Raw genomic sequence first — 23,103 nt, 5'->3', positions numbered from 1 at the left:
GACCTGAGAAGTTATTAAAGCATGTTTTAAAAAGTTTATGGGGGTTAAGTCGCTAGGATGTATAAACACAGTTAAAAAAATATAGAAGTAACAAAAAATGCAGAAATTATACTTTTTGAGACAAATGGATTCTGGAGGTGCTCCCGTGAAAGCAAGAGTAACCAAAAAATTGTTGAATCTTCCTAATGTGGTGCAATCACATGGAGGATATTCCACAAGGGATTAATATTTGTAGGTTTATTAAAAAATCATAAAACCGTGAATACACATAAGGGACATGGATGTACAAAAAAGGGAAGGGAGAAGGGAGTCTTTAAAAAGGATCACACAACGCGTTTCTGCCCATAGAGCCTTCATCAGGTGTGTATGAGACCTTAGGGTTGACTCTTATACCCAGCATTTTTACTTGTGGCTAGGGTCACCCTCAGAGGTAAAACCCAACTCAAATCTACTCTCTCTCTCTGTTGTGGAGTCTGGAGTGTAATTAATGAGTATAGGAGGACTTTTGTATACATGTATTTCTTACCAATAGTGTCATTGCTCAAATTTTAAAAATCATCACCCAAATGTGAGCTGGAAGTCTATGTTAACCAAATGACTATTTTGTCAAAATCTATAATTATCTACTGTGTGGAGTTCCTACAAGAAATCTAAAAATTGATTTAGGGAGGCATTGGATTGATGTGATGGAGAGAAAAAAAAAATTCTGAAAAAACAAACAAAAAAAAAAAAAAACCATCCCAGACCAGACACATGCTCACTCCTGGAGTCTCACCCCTGGGCCGCAGTCCACGGAGCGGCCCCGAACCGGAGCGGTGAGTGTTATTGTGATACAAATTGTAGTTTGAGGTGTCAAATTGCTTATATTTATTCCCCATACATGTGTGTATAATATTATTTATATATATATATATATATATATATATATATATATATATATATATATATATATATATATATATATATATATATATATACACATACATACATATTTTTTTTTATGTATATGTATATACATACATACACACTGCTCAAAAAAATAAAGGGAACACTCACATAACACATCCTAGATCTGGATGAATAAAATATTCTCACTGAATACTTTGTTCTGTACAAAGTTGAATGTGCTGACAACAAAGTCACACAATAATCAACAATGGAAATCAAATTTATTAGCCAATTGAGGCCTGGATTTGGTGTCACCCCCAAAATTAAAGTGGAAAAACACACTACAGGCTGATCCAACTATGATGTAATGTCTTTAAAACAAGTCAAAATGAGGCTCAGTATTGTGTGTGGCCTCCACGTGCCTGTATGACCTCCCTACACCTCCTGGGCATGCTCCTGATGAGGTTGTGGATGGTCTCCTGTGGGATATCCTCCCAGACCTGGACTAAAGCATTCGCCAACTCCTGGACAATCTGTGGTGCAACGTGACGTTGGTGGATGGAGCGAGACATGATGTCCCAGATGGAGGGGGCCGTAGGAGGGCAACAACCCAGCAGCAGGACCGCTACCTCCGCCTTTGTGCAAGGAGGAACAGGAGGAGCACTGCCAGAGCCCTGCAAAATGACCTCCAGCAGGCCACAAATGTGCATGTGTCTGCACAAACGGTTAGAAACCGACTCCATGAGGGTGGTATGATGGCCCGACGTCCACAGATGGGAGTTGTGCAGGACGCTTGGCATTTGCCACAGAACACCAGGATTGGCAAAGTCGCCACTGGCGCCCTGTGCTCTTCACAGATGAAAGCAGGTTCACACTGAGCACATGTGACAGACGTGACAGAGTCTGGAGACGCCATGGAGAGCAATATGCTGCCAGCAACATCCTTCAGCATGACCGATTTGGCAGTGGGTCAGTAATGGTGTGGGGTGGCATTTCTTTGGAGGGCCGCACAGAGGTAGCCTGACTGCCATTAGGTACTAAGATAAGATCCTCAGACCCCTTGTGAGACCATATGCTGGTGCGGTTGGCCCTGGGTTCCTCCTATTGCAGGACAATGCCAGACCTCATGTGGCTGGAGTGTGTCAGCAGTTCCTGCAAGATGAAGGAATTGAAGCTATGGACTGGCCCACCCATTCCCCAGACCTGAATCTGATTGAGCACATATGGGACATCATGTCTCAATCCATCCACCAAAGTCACGTTGCACCACAGATTGTCCAGGAGTTGGCGGATGCTTTAGTCCAGGTCTGGGAGGAGATCCCACAGGAGACCATCCGCAACCTCATCAGGAGCATGCCCAGGCGTTGTAGGGAGGTCATACAGGCACGTGGAGGCCACACACAATACTGAGCCTCATTTTGACTTGTTTTAAGAACATTACATCAAAGTTGGATCAGCCTGTAGTGTGTTTTTCCACTTTAATTTTGGGGGTGACGCCAAATCCAGGCCTCAATTGGCTAATAAATTTGATTTCCATTGTTGATTATTGTGTGACTTTGTTGTCAGCACATTCAACTTTGTACAGAACAAAGTATTCAATGAGAATATTTCATTCATTCAGATCTAGGATGTGTTATGTGAGTGTTCCCTTTATTTTTTTGAGCAGTGTGTATGTATGTATATATATATATATAATATTTATATTATATATAAACAAAATTTTACACACATGTATGGGGAATAAACCAAAGAATAAATATAAGCAATTTGACACCTCAAACTACAATTTGTATCACAATAACACTCACCGCTCCGGTTCGGGGCCGCTCCGTGGACTGCGGCCCAGGGGTGAGACTCCAGGAGTGAGCATGCATCTATGTGTCTGGTCTGGGATGGTTTTTTTTTTTTTTTTTTTTTGTTTGTTTTTTCAGAATTTTTTTTTTCTCTCCATCACATCAATCCAATGCCTCCCTAAATCAATTTTTAGATTTCTTGTAGGAACTCCACACAGTAGATAATTATAGATTTTGACAAAATAGTCATTTGGTTAACAGACTTCCAGCTCACATTTGGGTGATGATTTTTAAAATTTGAGCAATGACACTATTGGTAAGAAATACATGTATACAAAAGTCCTCCTATACTCATTAATTACACTCCAGACTCCACAACAGAGAGAAAGTATTCAATGAGAATATTTCATTCATTCAGATCTAGGATGTGTTATTTCAGTGTTCCCTTTATTTTTTTGAGTTGTGTATATACATATGTGTATATATCTCTACATATATATACATATGTGTATATATCTCTACATATATATATATATATATATATATATATATATATATATATATATATATCTATCTCTCTCTATATATAGAGATATATATATATAGAGATATATATATATATATATACACATACATACATACACATGGATTAGATCTCGAATATAATGTGATGCTTTAGCATCTGCTGGATAATAAGTAGGGCATGTGTTAGTAAAGATAAAGAAAAGTGATTTGATGGTATAATTTCGATTGTCTCATGAATTCTGGATCTATATTGATTAAAATATATGTATGTGCTGGTGATGAATTGAATGTAAATGGGTAAATTATAGGGGGGATAAAAACCAATGACCGGTGTATTGATGTGACTTCCCACAACAACGATAATGTTAATTCTCAGATGGAATGATTTGCACGTATGAACAGATTATATGAGAAAGAGGTTAATTGTGACAAACTAGTCAAAGACATATGCTGCATTGGAGAGATATCGGGGATTGCCAGAGAGATGCCCCAGGTCCACAGTCATGATATGGGACTTTACTAAAAGTATCATGATGTTAATTGCCATGGAAAAAGTGGTGTTATTCTGCTTGCTATATGTCTCAACTGTCTCATTTAATCCATCTGGATACAGACTGCCCAGTCTATAGACCCAGTAGGATTCTTTAAGCATTGAGGACCGATTTTCTGTTCTTGGTGAGTGGTGGAATTTGCTCTACAGGTCTCACTGTTATCGAGTCAAAGTTCTTCTTGTGCACAAGAGTGATGTGTTTGGAAAGGCTCTGTTTGAGAAACCCCTTTTTAACGTTATGCCTGTGGCCATTCATACGGCTTCGTGGTGTCTAGGTGGTCCGTCCTACATAATGTAACCCACAACTACATGTTACCACATAGATGACAAAATCCGAGCTGCATGTGAGCTCTTGGGTGGGTTTGAAGGTGATCTTGGGATTCTTAGTGTGGATACTCTTCCTCATATCCCAATTGATAATCTTACAACAGTGACATTTTATATTTCCACATTTAAATATTCCCATTTTCTCTTTTTTTCTGATGTTTAACATTCCTGTCGTTTACCTTCTTATCTCTTAAAAGACTGGGTGCTATGTTGTTTTTTAGAGTCTTACCTCTTCTGAAAACTATGTTGGGTCTAGAGGGTACCACCCCTTTCAGAATTGGATCTTTTCTGATGAGATACCAGTACTTGTTTAGTATTCTACGGATGTTTGAATTACCCCTGTTGAAGTCGGTGATAAAACTGTACCTCCACTTTGATATGTCCTTTACTGAATCTTTTTGGGATTTTTCTAAGCAAACATTTTGTGTGAGTGTCAGGTTTTTTCGGTAGGAGGACTGGATTAATTCTTTTGGATAACCTTCATCTTCGAATCTGGATATTAAGATTTTAGATTGTTCAATATAATCTATTGTGGAAGTGCATTACGCATGATCCGGCGAAATTGACTGGATGGAATGTTACGTTTACATTTGTGGTAATGAGCGCTAGAGAAATCTAAATAACCATTGGTGTCAACTGGTTTAGAATGGGTTTTGCTCTGAATGGTTTGATCTTTAACAAATAATTCCAAATCCAGAAAAATAACTCTTTCTCTGGACAGATTGCTTGTGAAGGAGATTCCCCAGTTGTTCTGATTTAGTTCCTGTGCGAAGGAAGACGCTTCCTCTTCCTTACCTTTCCATATAAGGAATAAGTCATCGATATATCGACGATAATAACATATGTTCGGTATATTTTGGATATGTAATAGGCGATAGGGACTCGAATCGCCCCATAAAAAGATTTGCAAAACTGGGTGCGACCCGAGTCCCCATCGCGGTCCCGATCTGCTGGAGGTACATCTTATCTTGAAAGGAGAAAAGGTTATGCTCCAAAATGAATCTTAGACCTTTCAACGGGAATGTTTTTTGTTCCGATAGTATATTTTTGTCCCCTGATAGAAAGTGGTCTACTGCATCAAGACCTAAACTGTGTTCTATGTTGGAATATAGAGCACATAAATCTAGGGTGAGGAACAAAGTTTTCTCCCCATTGTAGGTCCTTTGTCTCCAGAATGAGTTGGGATGAGTCTCTTAAAAAGGATGGTAATTTGAGGACATAAGTCTGGAAAAAAAGATCAATAAAATGGGATAGAGAGCTAGTGAGAGAGCCTATTCTTGATAGGATGTGTCTTCTGGGGGGATTCTTTGTGTCTGTGTATTTTTGGTAGGTGGTAAAACAAAGTTTGATTTGGGCTATTCGTTAAAAAATGCTTTTCTCTTTTATTCAATATCTTGGCTTGATAGGCTTCATGTATCAGCATAGTATATTCTTTTTCAAAGACATCGGTGGGGTCAGATGTAATTGGTTTGTAATATTTGGTGTCAGACAGTATATTATAGGCTTCCTTTATGTATTCCTCTTTATCCTGTATGACCAACCCCCCCCCCCTTGTCAGCTTGTCGGATAACAATGTTGTTGTTACTCTAACCGTTTCAAAGCTGAAAATTCCCTTCTCTGGAGGTTATTTTTACCCACCCTATATTTATAGATATTTTCAAACTCTTTTATTACTAAAGAATAGAAAGTGCCTAAATGATGCCCTCTATGGTGTAGTGGATTGAATTCGGATTTCGGTGCCACAGCTTGATGTACATATGCATCATTAACCATAGGTGGGGGGTCACCTTTGTACTTCTGAATTTGGTAGTGCCTATCTAAAGTGAGTTTTCTAATAAATCTGTTCAGGTCAAGAAATAGTTGGAACTCATCTGCTTTTTGTGTAGGGAAATAGTTCAAGCCCTTGGTCAGAAGACTGATCTCATCTATGTCGAGAGAGATCTGGGATAGATTGAAGATTTTTACTGTCTGGGAATTTTTTTGGAGGGGGTTTGATTTTTGAGAGGATTTTCCTTTTCCTCCTCGTTTGCCTCTGGGATTCCTTTTCTTTTTCTGGTGATTGGTGTCTCTATAGGAAGAAAGGACTTTGTTATTGGGTGGGAAGAGGGTCGGTAAGTGGGATAGGAGGGGTGAATGAGTACTGGAGGTGGTGGGGGGCGTGTGGGTCCCAACTCTAAAAAAGAAATGTCAGATATGGTGCTGGCAAGGGATGTGTGATGTGTGAAACGCGTTGTTTGATCCTTTTTAAAGACTCCCTTCCCTTTTTTGTACATCCATATCCCTTATGTGTATTCACGGTTTTATGATTTTTTAATAAACCTACAAATATTAATCCCTTGTGTAATATCCTCCATGTGATTGCACCACATTTGGAAGATTCAACAATTTTTTGGTTACTCTTTCTTTCACGGGAGCGCCTCCAGAATCCATTTGTCTCAATTTGTTCACGTGGTGGCTGTCTGTCAGGTAGCAAATATACCACCACCGTCTATGGAAGAGCTGCAAACCGTGGTCTGAGAACCCTAATAACGGATAAATTCCTCAAATAGAGTTGAGCCTATCAGCACAACTTGCTGAGGTGAGCATAAAAGATTTTATATTCTTTTAAAATTTTTAGTCTCTATTTGCTACGTTCAGGTAGCGCTCTCTTTCCCTTTTTCCTCCACATCTTTTTACACAGGAACAATCAGAAATTATACTTGTGAAAATATTGGTAATTTGGGAAAAATGTACCAATTTTCAAAATTTTTAATTTTTATGCACTTAAGCCATATTTATATCACACAAAATAGTTAATAACATTTGCCACATCACCATAATTTTTTAAACAATTTTTTTCATTAGAAAGTTAGAAGGCTTAAAAGTTTATCAGCAATGTGTCATTTTTCCAACAAAACCTTTTTTGTTTTTTGCTTTTTTTAGGTACCACATAACATTTGAAGTGACTGAGGAGCCTATGTGACAGAAAATACCCAAAAATGACACCAGTCTAAAACCTGCACCCCTCAAACTGTGTGTACGCCTTATACATTTTATCATATGTATATTTATATATGATAAAATGTTTGTATTTTTTTACCTATTTGTTACATTACAACCTGTGTTTAAATATTTATATAATTTGATTTGTGTGTGATGCATCAGCACTAAATAGTCTAAGGTGGTGAAGTGAAGTGAGAAAAATAAAGGCATAAATTACATTTATGGGATCAAATAACTAAAAATTGTCAAGTGCATATGTATTCACCCCTTTTGCAATGAAACCCCTAAAGATTTCTGGTGCAAGCAATTAGCTTCATAAGTCACATGCTTAGTGAAAGGAAGTCCACCTGTGTGCAATCTAAGGCTGCGTTCACACATTGCGTATTTCCCTGCGTTTTTTTACGCTGCGTATTTTCCGGCTTTTTTTACCTGCGTTTTTTACGCAGGTAAAAAAAGCACCTCCATTCACACACTGCGTAAAAAAGAGCAGCAAAAAACGCAGTGTGAAATGAAGTGTGACATGTGTAATGTATGTGTCTGTGTGTCCTGTGTGTACTGTGCATCTATGTGTGTGAGTGTGAGTGTCCCCCTAGCAGTGTATGTACAGACAGCTTCTGGCTGCAGTACATACACTGCTTTAAAATAAATAAACTATGGATACTCACCTATCCGATGGATGGGAGAGGCGTCCGGTCCCGCGGCTTCCAGCATCTGCCGTGAAGCGATCAGCTGACTGTCACGTGACCGGCTTGAAAATCAGCTGACCGGAAGCCGGTTACCTTACAGCTGATCGCTTCACCGGCAGATGCTGGAAAAACGGGACCAGACGGCTCTCCCATCCATCGGATAGGTGAGTATCCATAGTTTCTCCTGCGCCTCCATAAAAAAGCGCTGGAATTACGCAGTGTGTGAACACCGCTGCGTAATTCCATCGCTTATAATGGGCACAATAGGAGAAAGCGCATGTCAATTCTTTACGCAGCTGCGCTTTCGCGCTGCGTAAAATCACACAGTGTCTGAACGGCAAAGTGAATTTCCCATTCACTTTGCTGGCAGACACAAGGCACATTGCGTATTTTGAAAAAGCGCGCGCAAAAAAGCGCGCGAAAATACGCAATGTGTGAACGCAGCCTTAGTGTCACATGGTCTGTCAGTACATACACACCTTCTCTGAAAGGCTACAGAGGCAGCAACACCATTAAGTAAGAGGCACCACTAACCAAACACCACCATGAAGACCATGGAGATACCCAAACAAGTCAGGGACAAAGTTGCTGAGAAGTGCGAGTCATAGTTGGGTTCTAAAAAAATATCCCAATCTCTGATGATCCCCTAGAGCACCATCAAATCCATTATCATCAAATGGAAACAACATGGTACCACAACAAACCTGCCAGGAGGGGGACGCCCACCAAAACTCTCAGCCCGGGCAAGGAGGGCATTAATCAGAGAGGCAGTACAGAGACCAAAGGTAACCCTGGAGAACTGCAGAGTTCCCAAACAGAGACTGGAGTATCTGTACATATGACCACAGTAAGCCGTACACTCCATAGAGGTGGCCTTTATGGAAGAGTGTAAACAAAAAAGACTGACCGTCACTTCCAAAACAGAAAACTGGTGTGTACAGGTGCTTACTAAGAGTAGTCATCTCCATTTATAACTAACAGATAAAGTAGCACTTTATAACACTATAGTATGCAAACATGAAATATATGAAATCTGAATAGCATTACTTCTCTGGAACATAGAAATAATTGAGAAATCTTAGCGAATAAATTGACCAATTCATGTATACCTGGCAGCCATGGTAAGGCGTTCCACATTGCCAGGAACCTACCAATGTGAATCCTCTCTTAGAGACTAAAGAAAACGTTTGCCTATATAATCAATTACTTTTAAAAACAAACAAACAAAAAAAACACCCGCAAACAAAATACAATAGAGGAATTGCGTTTTATTTCATCATTTCACATCACTTAGAATTTTTTTTCCCCTGTCTTTCAGTACATTATTAGATAGTAAAAGTACAGCTCTTCTCGCAAAAGTAAGTCCTCATATATCTACGGCAAAATAAAGTTACGGCTCTTGAAAGATAAGGAGGAAAAGTGCAAAATCTACTGTGAGCTCTGTTTAATGACTGGTGTGTATTCCTTCTGTGAAGAGAAATGCTGATGTCAGCCTTCACTGCTTTTGTGAATGGTCTGCTGGAAAGATTGAAGATCTTTGTGTCTTCCCTAAAGGCCCCGTCACACTAAGCGAGATCGCTAGCGAGATCGCTGCTGAGTCACAAGTTTTGTGACGCAACAGCGACCTCAGCCGCGATCTCGCTACGTGTGACACGTAGCAGCGACCAGGCCCCTGCTGTGAGATCGCTGGTCGTGTCAGAATGGCCTGGACCATTTTTTGATCGTTGAGGTCCCGCTGGTTAGCATGCATCGGTGCGTTTGACACCTTACCAACGACCTAGTGGGCGACTCAGAACTGAGACACATAGGCGTGCATTTGCGGTGCCTTTTCCGCGCCCCCTCAGCTCCGATTGCTGGTCGCTACTGCGTTCTGATTGGGCGGCCTTGCCTTAAAGAAGGCAACATAGTAGCGCTTCCGTCCTTTGTTCCTGACCGAGTGTTGGTTTGTAGATCGTAGTAGAGTTCTCCGAGCTGCGACTCCACATCAAATTATCTATTCTTCAACGGTTCTTCTGACACCTATACTCTGCGCACGATGCCTACCGTGCACAGAGTATAGGTGTCAGAAGAACCATTGAAGAATAGATAAATCGATGTGGAGTCGCAGCCCGGAGAACTCTACTACGATCTGCAAACCAGCACGCGGTCAGGAACAAAGGACGGAAGTGGTACTATGTTGCCTTCTATAACGCCCAATCAGAACGCAGTAGCGACCACCAATCGGAGCTGAGGGGGCGCAGAAAAGGCAACGCAAATGCACGCCTGTGTGACTATAGCGTCACACAGTACGTCCCTCATTGAGGTCTGAATCATCAGAGTAGCTGCTATGTGACAGGGTCCCAACGAACGCCGACATCGTTATACAGGTCGCTACGGGTCGCCGTATTGTTGCAGCGTCGTTGGGAAGATCTGACTGTTTCACATCTCACCAGCGACCACATAGCGACGCAGCAACGATCCCTGACAGGTCGTATCGTTGTCGGGGTCGCTAAGTGTAAGACTAGCACAGTAGACCGTGCTATATTTAGGAACATGTCTTAGAAGCTCACAGAATATCTTACATATCAAAGATGACAAATGCAAATAAATATAGAAACTGCTACATGTGAGAGTGTACTCCGGAAGCTTCCAGCAGATCCCCAAATATCTTGAGGTTATTATTATCATCCCTTTCATTTCCAAGCCTGTTTTCACGTTCATGACCGGGCCAATTTTTTTTTTTTTTTTTTTTTTTTTAATTCTGACCGGTGTCACTTTAGGAGATCACTCTGGAACACTTTAAATTGTTCCAGTGATTTTCAGACTGTTTTTTGTGACATATTGTACTTCATGTTAGTGGTAAATTTAGGTCAATATTTTTTGCATTTATTTGTGAAAATATCAGAAATTTGGGAATAATGTAGTAATTTTCATTTTTTTTTATTTTTATGCCCTTAAGCCAGAGTTATATCACACAAAATTGTTAATAAATAACATTTGCCACATCACCATAATTTTTGAAACAATTTTTTTTCATTAGAAAGTTAAAAGGCTTAAAAGTTTATCAGCAATGTCTTATTTTTCCAACAAAACCATTTTTTGCCTTTTTTAAGCACCACAACATTTGAAGTTACTGAGGAGCCTATGTGACAGAAAATACTCAAAAATGACACCAGTCTAAAACCTGCACCCCTCAAAGTGCTCAAAACCACATTCAGGAAGCTTGTTAATCCTTTACGTGCTTCATAGGAATTAAAGCAAAGTGAAAGGAAAAAATTAAAATCTTAAATTTTCCCACAAAAATGTTGCTTTAGCCCCAAATTTTTCATTTTCACAAGGGTAACAGGAGAAAACGAAAGATAAAATTTGTTGCACAATTTCTCCTGTGTACGTTAATACCCCATATGTGGTTAAAAACCGCTTTTGAGGCACAGTGCAAAGCTCAGAAGAGAAGGAGTGCTATATTAGAGTTCAGATTTTGCTGGACTGGTTTGAGAGTGCCATGTCACATTGGCAGAGCCCCTGAGGTGCCAGAACAGCAAAAAAAAAAAAAACAAACATGACCCCATTTTGCAAACTATACTCCTCAATTCATCCAAGGGTGCAGTGATCATACTGACACCACAGGTGGGTCACAGAACCTTATACCAGAGGTCCCCAACCGCCGGTCCGCGGACCAGGACCGGGCCGTTGGGGTTTTTCAGCCGGTCCGCGGGGAGAGGGGGCCCCTCCAGCCTCCAGCAGGGCCGCCATCAGGGCATGACTGCCCTGACTCCAGTATGGGGCCCGGCCGGTAGGAGCCCCCTCGGAGCCCCCCTCTTGTGCGTCTCTCTCCTCATGGGGCCCCCGGCCCCATGCTAAGCGCCGGGTCCGGGACATCTTAGCGCTGCGCTGCTGCGGCAGCACCTTCATGATTCCCCTGACTTCCGGTCATGTGACGGCGCCGTCACATGGCCGGAAGTCAGGAGAACCTGGTGTCAGCGATTTGGACGAGCGCCAGGATTCTGCAGGGATCGCATGGGGGTAAGTATAACAAGTTTTATTTTTTTTTAAATACAATTAACTAGGAGTGGGGGGAATGGGAGATGCACATGGGGGGAGGGGAGAGATGAGAGATGCACATGGGGGAGGGGAGAGATGAGAGATCCACATGGGGGGGAGGGGAGAGATGAGAGATGCACATGGGGGAGGGGAGAGATGAGAGATGCACATGGGGGAGGGGAGAGATCCACATGGGGGGGAGGGGAGAGATGAGAGATGCACATGGGGGGAGGGGAGAGATGAGAGATGCACATGGGGGGAGGGGAGAGATGAGAGATGCACATGGGAGGGAGGGGAGAGATGAGAGATGCACGGGGGGGATGAGAGATGCACGGGGGGTGGATGAGAGATGCACGGGGGGTGGATGAGAGATGCACGGGGGGTGGATGAGAGATGCACGGGGGGTGGATGAGAGATGCACGGGGGGTGGATGAGAGATGCACGGGGGGGTGAGAGATGCACGGGGGGGGATGAGAGATGCACGGGGGGGGATGAGAGATGCACGGGGGGGGATGAGAGATGCACGGGGGGGGGATGAGAGATGCACGGGGGGGTGAGAGATGCACGGGGGTGGATGAGAGATGCACGGGGGGTGGATGAGAGATGCACGGGGGGTGGATGAGAGATGCACGGGGGGTGGATGAGAGATGCACGGGGGGTGGATGAGAGATGCACGGGGGGGATGAGAGATGCACGGGGGGGATGAGAGATGCACGGGGGGGATGAGAGATGCACGGGGGGGATGAGAGATGCACGGGGGGTGGATGAGAGATGCACGGGGGGTGGATGAGAGATGCACGGGGGGTGGATGAGAGATGCACGGGGGGGTGAGAGATGCACGGGGGGGATGAGAGATGCACGGAGGGGGTGAGAGATGCACGGGGGGTGGATGAGAGATGCAAGGGGGGTGGATGAGAGATGCACGGGGGGGGATGAGAGATGCACGGGGGAGAGCTGCACATGGGGGGGTTATGTTTACATAACTTTGTTGCCTTATGAAGGGCGGGGGGGGGGGGCCCCCAAAAATTTCTTGCACAGGGGCCCACTACAGTCTGTGTCCGCCCCTGGGATGAAGTAAATGCAGCTGAACAGCAGCTGTCAGGACAGCTGCCCTGTCCTGCTGCAGGGCGTGATGGGGCCTCAGTGATGCGGCTCCTGGCACAGCACATTATGTGGGGCTCCTGGCGGGGACCTGGTCTACACTATATGATAAGTATGCACTAAACTCCAAATCCCTCCATTACCCCGCCCCCATATGACCAAAGCCCCGCCCACCCCACCCCCTCCTTGCTGGGCCATGGAAAAATGATCTTGCTTCAAGCCGGTCCCTGGTGCAAAAAAGGTTGGGGACCACTGCCTTATACCATTGGGCGGTGAAGAACAAAAAAATACATTATTACTGCAAAAGTGTTGTTTTAGCCCCAGATTTCCCCTTGTGAAAATGGGTAAAATGGCACCAAAATTTGTCACACAATTTCTGATGAATGTAGAAATACCCCATATATGGCTGTACAGAACTGCTTAGCCATATGGCGAGACTCAGGAGGGAAGAAGTGCCATTTGCCTCCTGGAGCGCAGATTTTCCATAAATAGTTTGCAGTCTCCATATACAGAGCCCCTAAGTGCTAGAAGAGCAGAATCCCCCCTCAAGTGACACCATTTCGGAAATTCTACCCCTATGTGAATTTATCTGCAGGTGTAGTGACGATTTTGACTCAATGGGTGTTTTCCAGAAACAAACAGCAATAGATGTTGCTGATTGAAAATTGCAAATCTGCCGTTGTAGTGACCAGTACGTTTTTGTGCTCAGCTCATGCTTCTGGAGACATGATCACGTGAATTCTCTCACCGCTACAGAAATGCCAAACGTGTGGATCCTAAATGTGGTTTAGGCACACTGGGGCTCAGAAGGGAGGGGGGAGTATTTGGATTTGGGAGCGCATAATTTGCTGGATTTCTTTTGTGGGACGAGGAGCCATTTCTCTTTTCCAGAGCCTTTGTGCTACCAGTAACGTGAATGCCCCCTATATTTCCATTGACAGATGGCGGACCTGAGTGGGGACTTGCTTTTCTGTGGATTGTGTTGAAAAGTTTACTCATAACATTTTGGATCACATTTATCCTGCGCTCTACGCAGAGCACTTATTTCAGGGTTTCCATCTAAATCTCCGAGTGATGCGATTAAGATGAAACCCCCAAGGGATCCAATCACTATAATGAGGCAGCAGAGTTACTCTGTGCTCCATCTAGCCTCTGTTCAGCATTGTTCTTCTTTTCAGAGGTAAACAAAACTGAGGCTGATGGCACTTTTATGCATGCCTAAAAAGATGGACACCGCCAGATCATAAGACAGACGGCGTCCACAGTGCCTCCATCTGCCTCATTATAGGGAATCTTGCACATGGGGTTTATCTGAATCACGTATTTCAGAGAGTTACACGGAAACCCTGGTGTAAGCGCTCAACGAAGAGCACAGGATAAATGTGCGCCAAACCTTATTGCGATCTTTGGGAGACAAAATGAACAAATCAACAGGCTTTATTTATTTTTTACGCTGTTTCTCGTGTGGCAAAAGTGATTAGATGGCTTTATTCTTAGGTGCGATTACAGCGATATCAGATTTAATGTCTTGTTTTTATGTTTTGCCGCTTTTACACAATAAAAACAAATTTTATAAAAAAAAATAATTTTTTTGCATGTATTCAGAGAGCTATAACTTTTTTATTTCTCCGTTGACGGAGCTGTATGGCAGCTTGTTTTTTTGCGGGACAAGATGATGTTTTCAGTGATACCATTTTTATTTATATTCAAGTTTTTGATCTAATTTTATTCCACTTTTTGCTTGGTTGTATGATGAAAAAGCATAGTTTTTTGACACATTTTTTATTTTTTTTATACGTTGTTCACTGAAGGGATTAACTGGGGGGACAATTTTATAGATCTAGTCGTTCTGGACATGGCGATACCAAATGTGTGTTTATTTTTGTTTTTACAATAAATAAATATAATTTTTTTATACTTTATTTTGTGATTTAAAAAATTGTAAAAATCTAAAAAAAAGTTTTTTACTTTTTTACCTTGTCCCAGGATGGGACATCAACTTTTCATTTACTAATCGCTGATTTAATATTCTGCAATGCTTTTGCATGGTAGGGCATTAGATAAGCGTCTCACACACAGGGAGGAGTCGTGTCAGCTCCTGCTCTGAGCAGGAACTTACAGGCCAATGTACCTGCGTGACCCTGTGGCCATCTTTCAGCCCGGGTCAGCATGAAGACCATCGGCCCAACGCGATCGCTATCACACTGTGCCGATCAGAGCAGAGAGGGAGCTCCCTCCTTCCCTCTGCTATGCCAATCGATGTCGCTGTCACTATTGACACTGGCATCAGAGGAATTAAGGCTATGTGCCCACAATGCAGAAATGCTCCGGATTTTTCCTGAGCGTTTCTGCATCTCCCTGGCAGAAAAAAAGCATGCGGATTTTACATGCGTTTTTCCTGCCAGGGACAAGCGTATGTCCTGCGTTTTTCACATGCGTTTCCGCATGCGGGTTGTCAAGCGCTTTTCCAAGCAATTTTAGCATCACTTGGAAAAGTGCTTGACAACTTGGTCACACTATATAAATCCATGCAAACAGCATGGATTTATATAGTGTGACCAGGTTAATAGTTAAAAATAAACATTATACTCACCTTCTGATGGCCCCCGGTCTCCTTCTCCGGTGCGTCTGGTGTGTTGGGTGGCTCGCGGTGGTCTAAAAGGACCTTCCATGACGTCATTTAGTCATGTGACAAGTCATGCGACCGCCGACGTCAGCGGTCGCATGACCTGTCAAATAACTAAATGACGTCATGGAAGGTCCTTTTAGACCACCGCGAGCTGCAGGGGAGCCAGGAAGCATCGCTAAGGAGACTGGGGGCCGTCAGAAGGCAAGTATAATGTTTATTTTTAATTTTAAAATCTTTTTTTTTTTTTTTTTTTTTTTTACAGGTACTATGGTAGCCGGGTCTGGAGGTGAGTCTACTCTTCTCCAGACCCGGGTACCATCCGCACATTGAATCGCTTAATATCCGCATGTGCACATATAGTCATGCGGATTTTAAGCGATTCAATGCAAGTCAATGGCGGCAAAACGCCGTGCTTACGCAAAATAATTGGTATTGCTGCAGATTTTTCCGCAATGATAATCCGCAGCGGAAATTTCTGCAGCATGTGCACAGCACATGCGGATTATCATTGGGGAACATTGCAGACCTTCTACCAATCGTTTAAGCGTTTCTGCGGCGGAATTGCCGCTGCAGAAACGCCTAAAAAACGCAGAGTGGGCACACAGCCTTAAACGCCCAACACTGGCGCTAGCACTGATCGTTGGCGTTTCTGCAGGGTGCCGGCTATATTACCGTATATAGCTGATGCCCGCTGATAATTGCACGATCGTTACGGTTTGTGGGAACGCACCTGCCGTGGCGTTGTACATCTATAGCTGATATCGTGAAGGGGTTAATGCTTACAGTAAAGTCAATTAATGTACTAGTTAAAGGGGCTGTCTAGGCAAAATAAAACTGTGCCCAGGGGACACAATACATAAAAAAATAAAGCCAGTCGCAGTCACCTACCGGCACCCACCTGGATCCAGCTCATACTGCTCTATTGTCATCATAATGGCAGGACATGGCAATGTCCCCATTCCGCCAGGCTGCAGCACTCAGGTGCTTGAGCAGCATATCATCAGATGTTTTATGATGAGGCGCTGCTCACAGTCACATGCCCACAACATCCAGCTGTTCATCGCTTAGTTGAGCAGTGATATTACTGCCTCCTGTGTCTGCAACAACCATGGAGTGGTATGCACTAGATCCAAGTGGACACCCGTAGCAGAGGATGACAGAGTTTTTTTTTTTTCACTAATCTCTCCGGGAAAGTTGTTTTTCCAGGACAACCTCCTTTGATGTAGTAAAATGCAATATAAGTTGTATTGGGCGGGCACATGCCAATTCTTAGTTAGGAAAACTGTTAAATGTCCTGAATGTTATGGTTTCACTGGCATCTCTTACCATTAACATACCTAAGTTTTACAGTAGAGGCTAAACTAGTTTAATAAGGTAGTCTTATAAAATGTAGGAAATATAGGACATAAAAGGGAATCTGTCAGTGAACATGCATGCTGATTTACCAACAGTAAGTTACAAAGCAGATGCAGCTGAACAGAGGTTTGTAAACCGCAGTATATCCTGAAATGTAAAAATCCCTGCTAATTGTGAGCAAGGGGACAGTCCTCATCAGAGACTGATGGCCATCTCTGTATGCACACTTATGCAGGGAGGGCAAGATCACAGGTTAGGACTAGTGTTGAGCGAGTATGTTCTATTAACCCTTTCACCGAGTATGCTCGGGCGAGCTCCGAGTATTTATAGCTGCTCGGTGATATGGTTGAATCGCTCCCGTGTGCATGATTTGCAACTGTTTGACAGTTTTATTACATGTGAGGAATGTCTGTTTCTTACACATTCCTCACAAGTAATAAAGCTGTCAAACAGTTGCAAATCATGCACACGGGAGCGATTTAACCATATCACCGAGCAGCTGTAAATACTCGGAGCTCGGCCCGAGCATACTCGGACAGAACATACTCGCTTAACCCTAGTTAGGACCATTCTTTTAAGCCTAGAATGACTAGGGAACTTACATATTTTCCTACAAACCTATATAATAATCCATTCAGCCACTCCTCCATAATATTAAACATCTAGTTGCACCATATTTTTGAGCTGACAGGGTGCCTTTACTTTGACTATGAAATGCAAATACCACCTTTCACAATAGCTTCCCTAAAGCTCTATTATGGCTGATACTTGCCTCTCCAAGCCTTGCACACATGAGATCTTCCCAGCCCTCTTCAGGAGGACATTCTGGAATAAAAAGCCAGTCAGCCCCCGACGCCAAAGCGGACACCAATGCTAAATACCTAGAAAAAGAAAATACCACAGATATTTAAATTAGTAGTCAATAATTTGTCAAGAATTATTGTATATTCTATTTAAAAAAACACAACAACTATGGTCTTGGTTCATCAAGACCAGACCAGTGGATTGCGAGGTTCCCAATTCATTAAAAGGCCTCTTAATGAATAAGGGGAGGTGCGAAGTGGAGTGCGCCTCGCAACAAACCTTCTCCAGTCGAAATTCTGGCAGAAAAGCTTTGATGAATCAAGGACACTTTTTACAGAAAAAAATAATATAATATATTTTAAATAATGCATAAAGTTAATGCATTATTTATAGCGCACTATTAATTATCACTTAAAGGCAATGCCAGAATTGCGGTTTTCTTGTCTACCCCATCTACTAAACAGATGGAATAAAAAGTGGTCAAGTGGTATGTATCCCAAAAACTAAAATACAATTAAAAAGACAAAAAAAAAAACTACAAACCTTGTCGCAATCATATTGCCACTTACTCTATTTTGTGGGTGAAGGAGCTTTAAAGGTTTATTACCCCCAAATACACAGATCAGATTCTCTAATTTCACATGATTTACAGTGTATTATGTAAATCTAATAAACAGAGGTGCAAATAGGACACAACTGTAAGCAGAGTGGGATGTCACAGAAGAACAAAATGTACAAATGAGGTCTTTACCCGCAATGTCTTCCCATAACTTCCAGCACAAATGTCCTCTGGTGACTAAAATGACAAAACCATAATATTCTTTCATTAAATGGTGAACATATCACTAGGAGTATGAAGACGCACAGCGGTTATAACAGCTAAAGCAGATGCCGCACTAATCAGCTAGACGGCACTTGTGTAGACATATAATCATTCAGAATAAGCAGAACTTTGATTGTAAGAAATTATATTGGGAGTATGAAATAAAGGACATCTCTGATAAAGGTGGTTGGTAACTTTATGGATCAGGTTAACCAATCAACATAGGAGGTGAATATAAGTTATTTATTAATATTTTTTTTAAAAGGGGTTGTCCGGTCATACCCAAATGATGATCTATTTGTTGAATAGGTCATTGATATGGGTTCCATGGGATCTGACACCCGGAAGCCCCAATGAGTAGCTGTTATTTTCCCCCACAGCTGGTGAATATAAACATGTGATGGACAGCTGCACAGCTCCATGCATTGTGTAGCAGCTGCTGCCAGGTACTGCAGAACAGCTCCAATTCAAAGCAATGGTGAGCGCTGTATAATCCTGCGCATGCACTATACTGTATAATATGGACATGCTATAGATTGCATGGGCATAATAGGTGCATGCAATATAATACTGTGTAATAGCGGCTGACAGAACTGCAGATCTTATAGGATGAATAATGGTTTTCTAATTAGGTGTATGGCTTACTACAGTAGTGCTCTTGAGTATAGCCTGATAGATTGTCAGTCAGTACCATGTCGGGTGCACATCATCTTCACCTCTCATTCAGCACTACGTCGGGTGGATTCTGTTTTGAATACTCGAAAAATTTTAAATCAGATGTTCCCAGACATAGGCATTGACTTCAGTGGGGCAAACAGTCTAATGTAGTAAACTTTGGACTCCATTTGTCCTTACAGGCAGTATCTTTTTTTGGATTAATATGGCGTAAACTCAGCCTGACATTGCCTGGTAATAATGCTTTGGTAACAAATAGTGTTGAGCGAGTATGTTCTGTTAACCCTTTTGCAGAGTATGCTCGGGCCGAGCTCCGAGTATTTACAGCTGCTCAGTGATAAGGTTGAATCGCTCCGTGTGCATGATTTGCAGCTGTTTGACAGTTTTAATACATGGGCTATTTCTTACACATTCCTCACATGTAATAAAGGTGTCAAACAGTTGCAAATCATGCACACGGGAGAGATTCAACCATATCACCGAGCAGCTGTAAATACTCGGAGCTCGGCCCGAGCATACTCGGACAGAACATACTCGCTCAACCCTAGTAAACAAAACAAAACACAAGAGTGTTATATCTGCAATCACACATACATATGCAGTGCCTTGAAAAAGTATTCATACTCCATGAACTTTTCTACATTGTTTTCATGTTGTTCCTACAAACTTAAAATTTATTTTATTGGGATTTTATGCAGTATACCAACACAAAGTAGGACGTGTTTGTGGAGTGTAAAGGAAAGTATACGTTTTTCTATTTTAAATATATCAATCTGAAAATTGTGGCATGCATTTAGCCCCCAAGTCAATACTTTGTAGGACCACCTTTCACTTCAATTACTACTGCAATCCTTTTGGTGTAGATCTCTACCAGCTTTGCACATCTAAAAGACTGACATTTTTGCCTATTCTTCTTTGCAAACTATCTGTAGCTCAGTGAGAATGGGTGGAGGCGTCTGTGAACATGAATTTTCAAGTCGCATATTCTCAATGGGATTTAGGTCTGGGCTGTGATTCGGCCATTCACACACATGAAGATGCCTAAATCAAAACCCTTCCATTCTAGCTCTTGCAGTATGTTTAGGGTCGTTGTTCTGCTGGAAGGTGAACCTACGCCCCAGTCTCAAGTCTTTTGAACCCTCTAAGGCTATGTTCACACATCATGGTTTTTTTCAGCGTTTTTTCATGCAAATTTTCAGCTGTGTTTTGCAGTACCAGCAAAGTCTACGACATTCCAGAAATCTCATACACACGTTTTTTTTTTGTTCAGGATTTTGTGCTTTGCGTGTTTTTTTGAAAAATAGAGCATGTCACTTCTTTCAGCATTTTTTTCAGTGTTTTTTCACCAATTGGAAGTAATGGGTGGTGAAAAAAACACTGAAAAAAAACCACACCAAAAACACAGGTGTCAGGTTTTTCAGCGTTTTTTGCGCCATACCCAGAATGAGAATTTTTTTTTTCATTGAACTTTATGTACATGCATATTAGAGACAAAAGGACAGTGAAAAAAAAACGCACCAAAAACTCTGAAAAAAGCACTAAAAAATAAGCAAAAAAGCAAGGAAAATCCTGAACAACCTCCTAGCAAAAGAGCAGATTTTACTGCAGAAATAAACCGCAGAAAATACCAAGATGTGTGAACATAGCCTAAAACATTCTCTCCCAGGATTACCCTATATTTTCTACCAGATAACTTAGAATTGCCCTTTATTTAGCTCCATCCATCTTCCCATCAATTCTGACCATCTTCCATGTCCCTGTTGAAGAAAAGCAGTGTTTTCAGGGTGACGTGCAGTGTTAGTTTTCCACTACACACAGAGTTTTGCATTTAGCCCAAAAAAATTCTACTTTGGTCTCATCTGACCACAGGACCTTCTTCCACATGCTAGCTGTGTCCTTTTAATTACTTTTTGCAAACTACAGGCGGGACTTCTTATGACTTGCTTTCAAAAATGGATTTCTTCTTGCCACTCTTCCATAAAGGCCTGATTTGGGTAATATATGACTAATAGTTGTCCTGTGGACAGATTTTCCAACCTGAGCTGTGGATCTTTGCAGCTCATCCAGACTGACCATGGGGTTCTTGGTTGCTTCTCTAATTAATTAATTAGTGCTCTTCTTGCTTTGGATGTCCGTTTAGATGGACGGCCATGTCTTGGCAATTTTGCCATACTCCTTCCATTGTGGATGATGGATTTAACAGTGCTCCATGAGATGTTCAGAGCTTGGGCTATTTTTTTATTGCCTAAACCTGCTTTACTCTTCTCCACAACATTATCCTTTACCTATCTTGTGTGTTCCTTTGTTTTCATGATGTCTCTTGATCCCTAATGTTCTCAAACAAACTTCTGAGGCCTTCACAGAACAGCTGTAGTTATACTGAGAATAACTTACACACAGGTGGACTCAATTTACCAATTGTGATTTCTGGAGGTAATTGGTCACTTCGGATTTTATTTAAGGGAATCAGACAACAGGGGCTAAATACAAATGATGTCACAATTTTCCGATTTATATTTTAAAAATAATTAGAAAACCATGTATTATTTCCTTTACACTCCACAAATGCTTGCTACTTTGTGTTGATATATCACATAAAATACCAATAAAATACACTTAAGTTTGTCAACGTAACATTAAAAAATGTGAGAAAGTTCACAAGTTATGAATACTTTTTCAAGTCACTGTGAAAATTTTATCATCTTTTAGTACCAATATTGGACTTGAACAAACGATCATTTTTCTTTTTTGGAGTCTTACAGCAGTCTGCTGTCACAGGCTCCTGAGCCAGAGCCAAACACTTGCACACGACATAAGACATACTGGTATGTCCTACATCGGGAAGAAGCTAAGACGTTCACCTAGATTAGTTAATATATATTACTAGAACAATAATTCTGCAGTAACCTTTCATACAGCACATCATGCTTGTCAGTGACATTGTACTATGATCTATAGATAATCGGTAATGTTACTTTTGAACCTTGTTCCGTTTTAAAGCTATAAAACCATGTATATATCTCACCGAGAAGATGGAAGTAATAAGCCTTTTACCACTAGACTGCAAAGAAAGTGAACGGTTTTCTATTTTTAATGTGACTCATCAGAAAATTACCGTACATCTTGTTTAAAATCAGGTTTTTATTTAAAATATTCCTTTTTTCCCCCCACATCAGAATTGAACAAAAATTCAGAAATAGATAACATTATACTGTGAGGTGACACTATGCATAAATAATATTGGATTCGCCATTTACAATAGTAGATGTCACAGCACACCTCATCCCTCTTCCTTCACAATGATCTTTGCCCACATCGGAGCATGCCAATTTAATACCTTAATACAAGACAGAGACAGAACATACACAGTTGAAACCAGAAGTTTACATACACTATATAAAAAGACACATATGCATGTTTTTCTCAATATCTGACATGAAATCAGAATAAACCTTTCCCGTTTTAGGTCAATTAGGATTACCATAATTTTCAATATTTGCCAAATGCCAGAATAATGATAGAGAAATAATGTTTTAAGGCATTTTTATTACTTACTGCAAAGTCAAAAGGTTACATACATTTCATTAGTATATGGTACCATTGCCCTTAAACTGAGTGACTTGGGTCACACGTTTGTGATATCCTTCCACAAGCTTCTCACAATAGTTGGTCGGAATTTGGGCCCATTCCTCCTGACAAAACTGGTGTGACTGATCCAGGTTTGTAGGTCGCCATGCTCGCACCTGCCTTTTCAGCTTTGCCCATAAATTTTCAATAGGATTGAGATCAGGGCTTTGTGATGGCCACTCCAAAACATTGACTTTGTTATCCTTAAGCCACTTTGTTACCATTTTGGCAGTATGCTTTGGGTCATTGTCCATTTGGAAGACCCATTTCCGCCCAAGCTTTAACTTCCTGGCTGATGTCCTGAGATGTTGCTTCAT

The 23,103-nt window shown here is 41.7% G+C and overlaps 1 protein-coding gene across 1 annotated transcript in view; it reads right to left on the bottom strand.

Annotated features, from left to right (window-relative positions):
* Positions 1-23,103, bottom strand: part of PFKL (phosphofructokinase, liver type) — a 102,635-nt gene that overhangs the window by 55,186 nt on the left and 24,346 nt on the right. Inside the window, exons 6-7 of the mRNA XM_073647860.1 lie at positions 18,413-18,457; positions 17,630-17,738 (exon numbers count right to left, since the gene is read on the bottom strand). Of these exons, the coding sequence (XP_073503961.1) occupies positions 17,630-17,738; positions 18,413-18,457 (154 nt within the window). The remainder of the gene's footprint in view (positions 1-17,629; positions 17,739-18,412; positions 18,458-23,103) is intronic.

This window comes from Phyllobates terribilis, unplaced genomic scaffold (assembly GCF_046119375.1).
Source record: "Phyllobates terribilis strain yellow unplaced genomic scaffold, ASM4611937v1 Scaffold_9__5_contigs__length_417890890, whole genome shotgun sequence".
Lineage (NCBI taxonomy): Eukaryota > Metazoa > Chordata > Amphibia > Anura > Dendrobatidae > Phyllobates > Phyllobates terribilis.
This window is presented reverse-complemented; position numbering and strand designations above follow the sequence as displayed.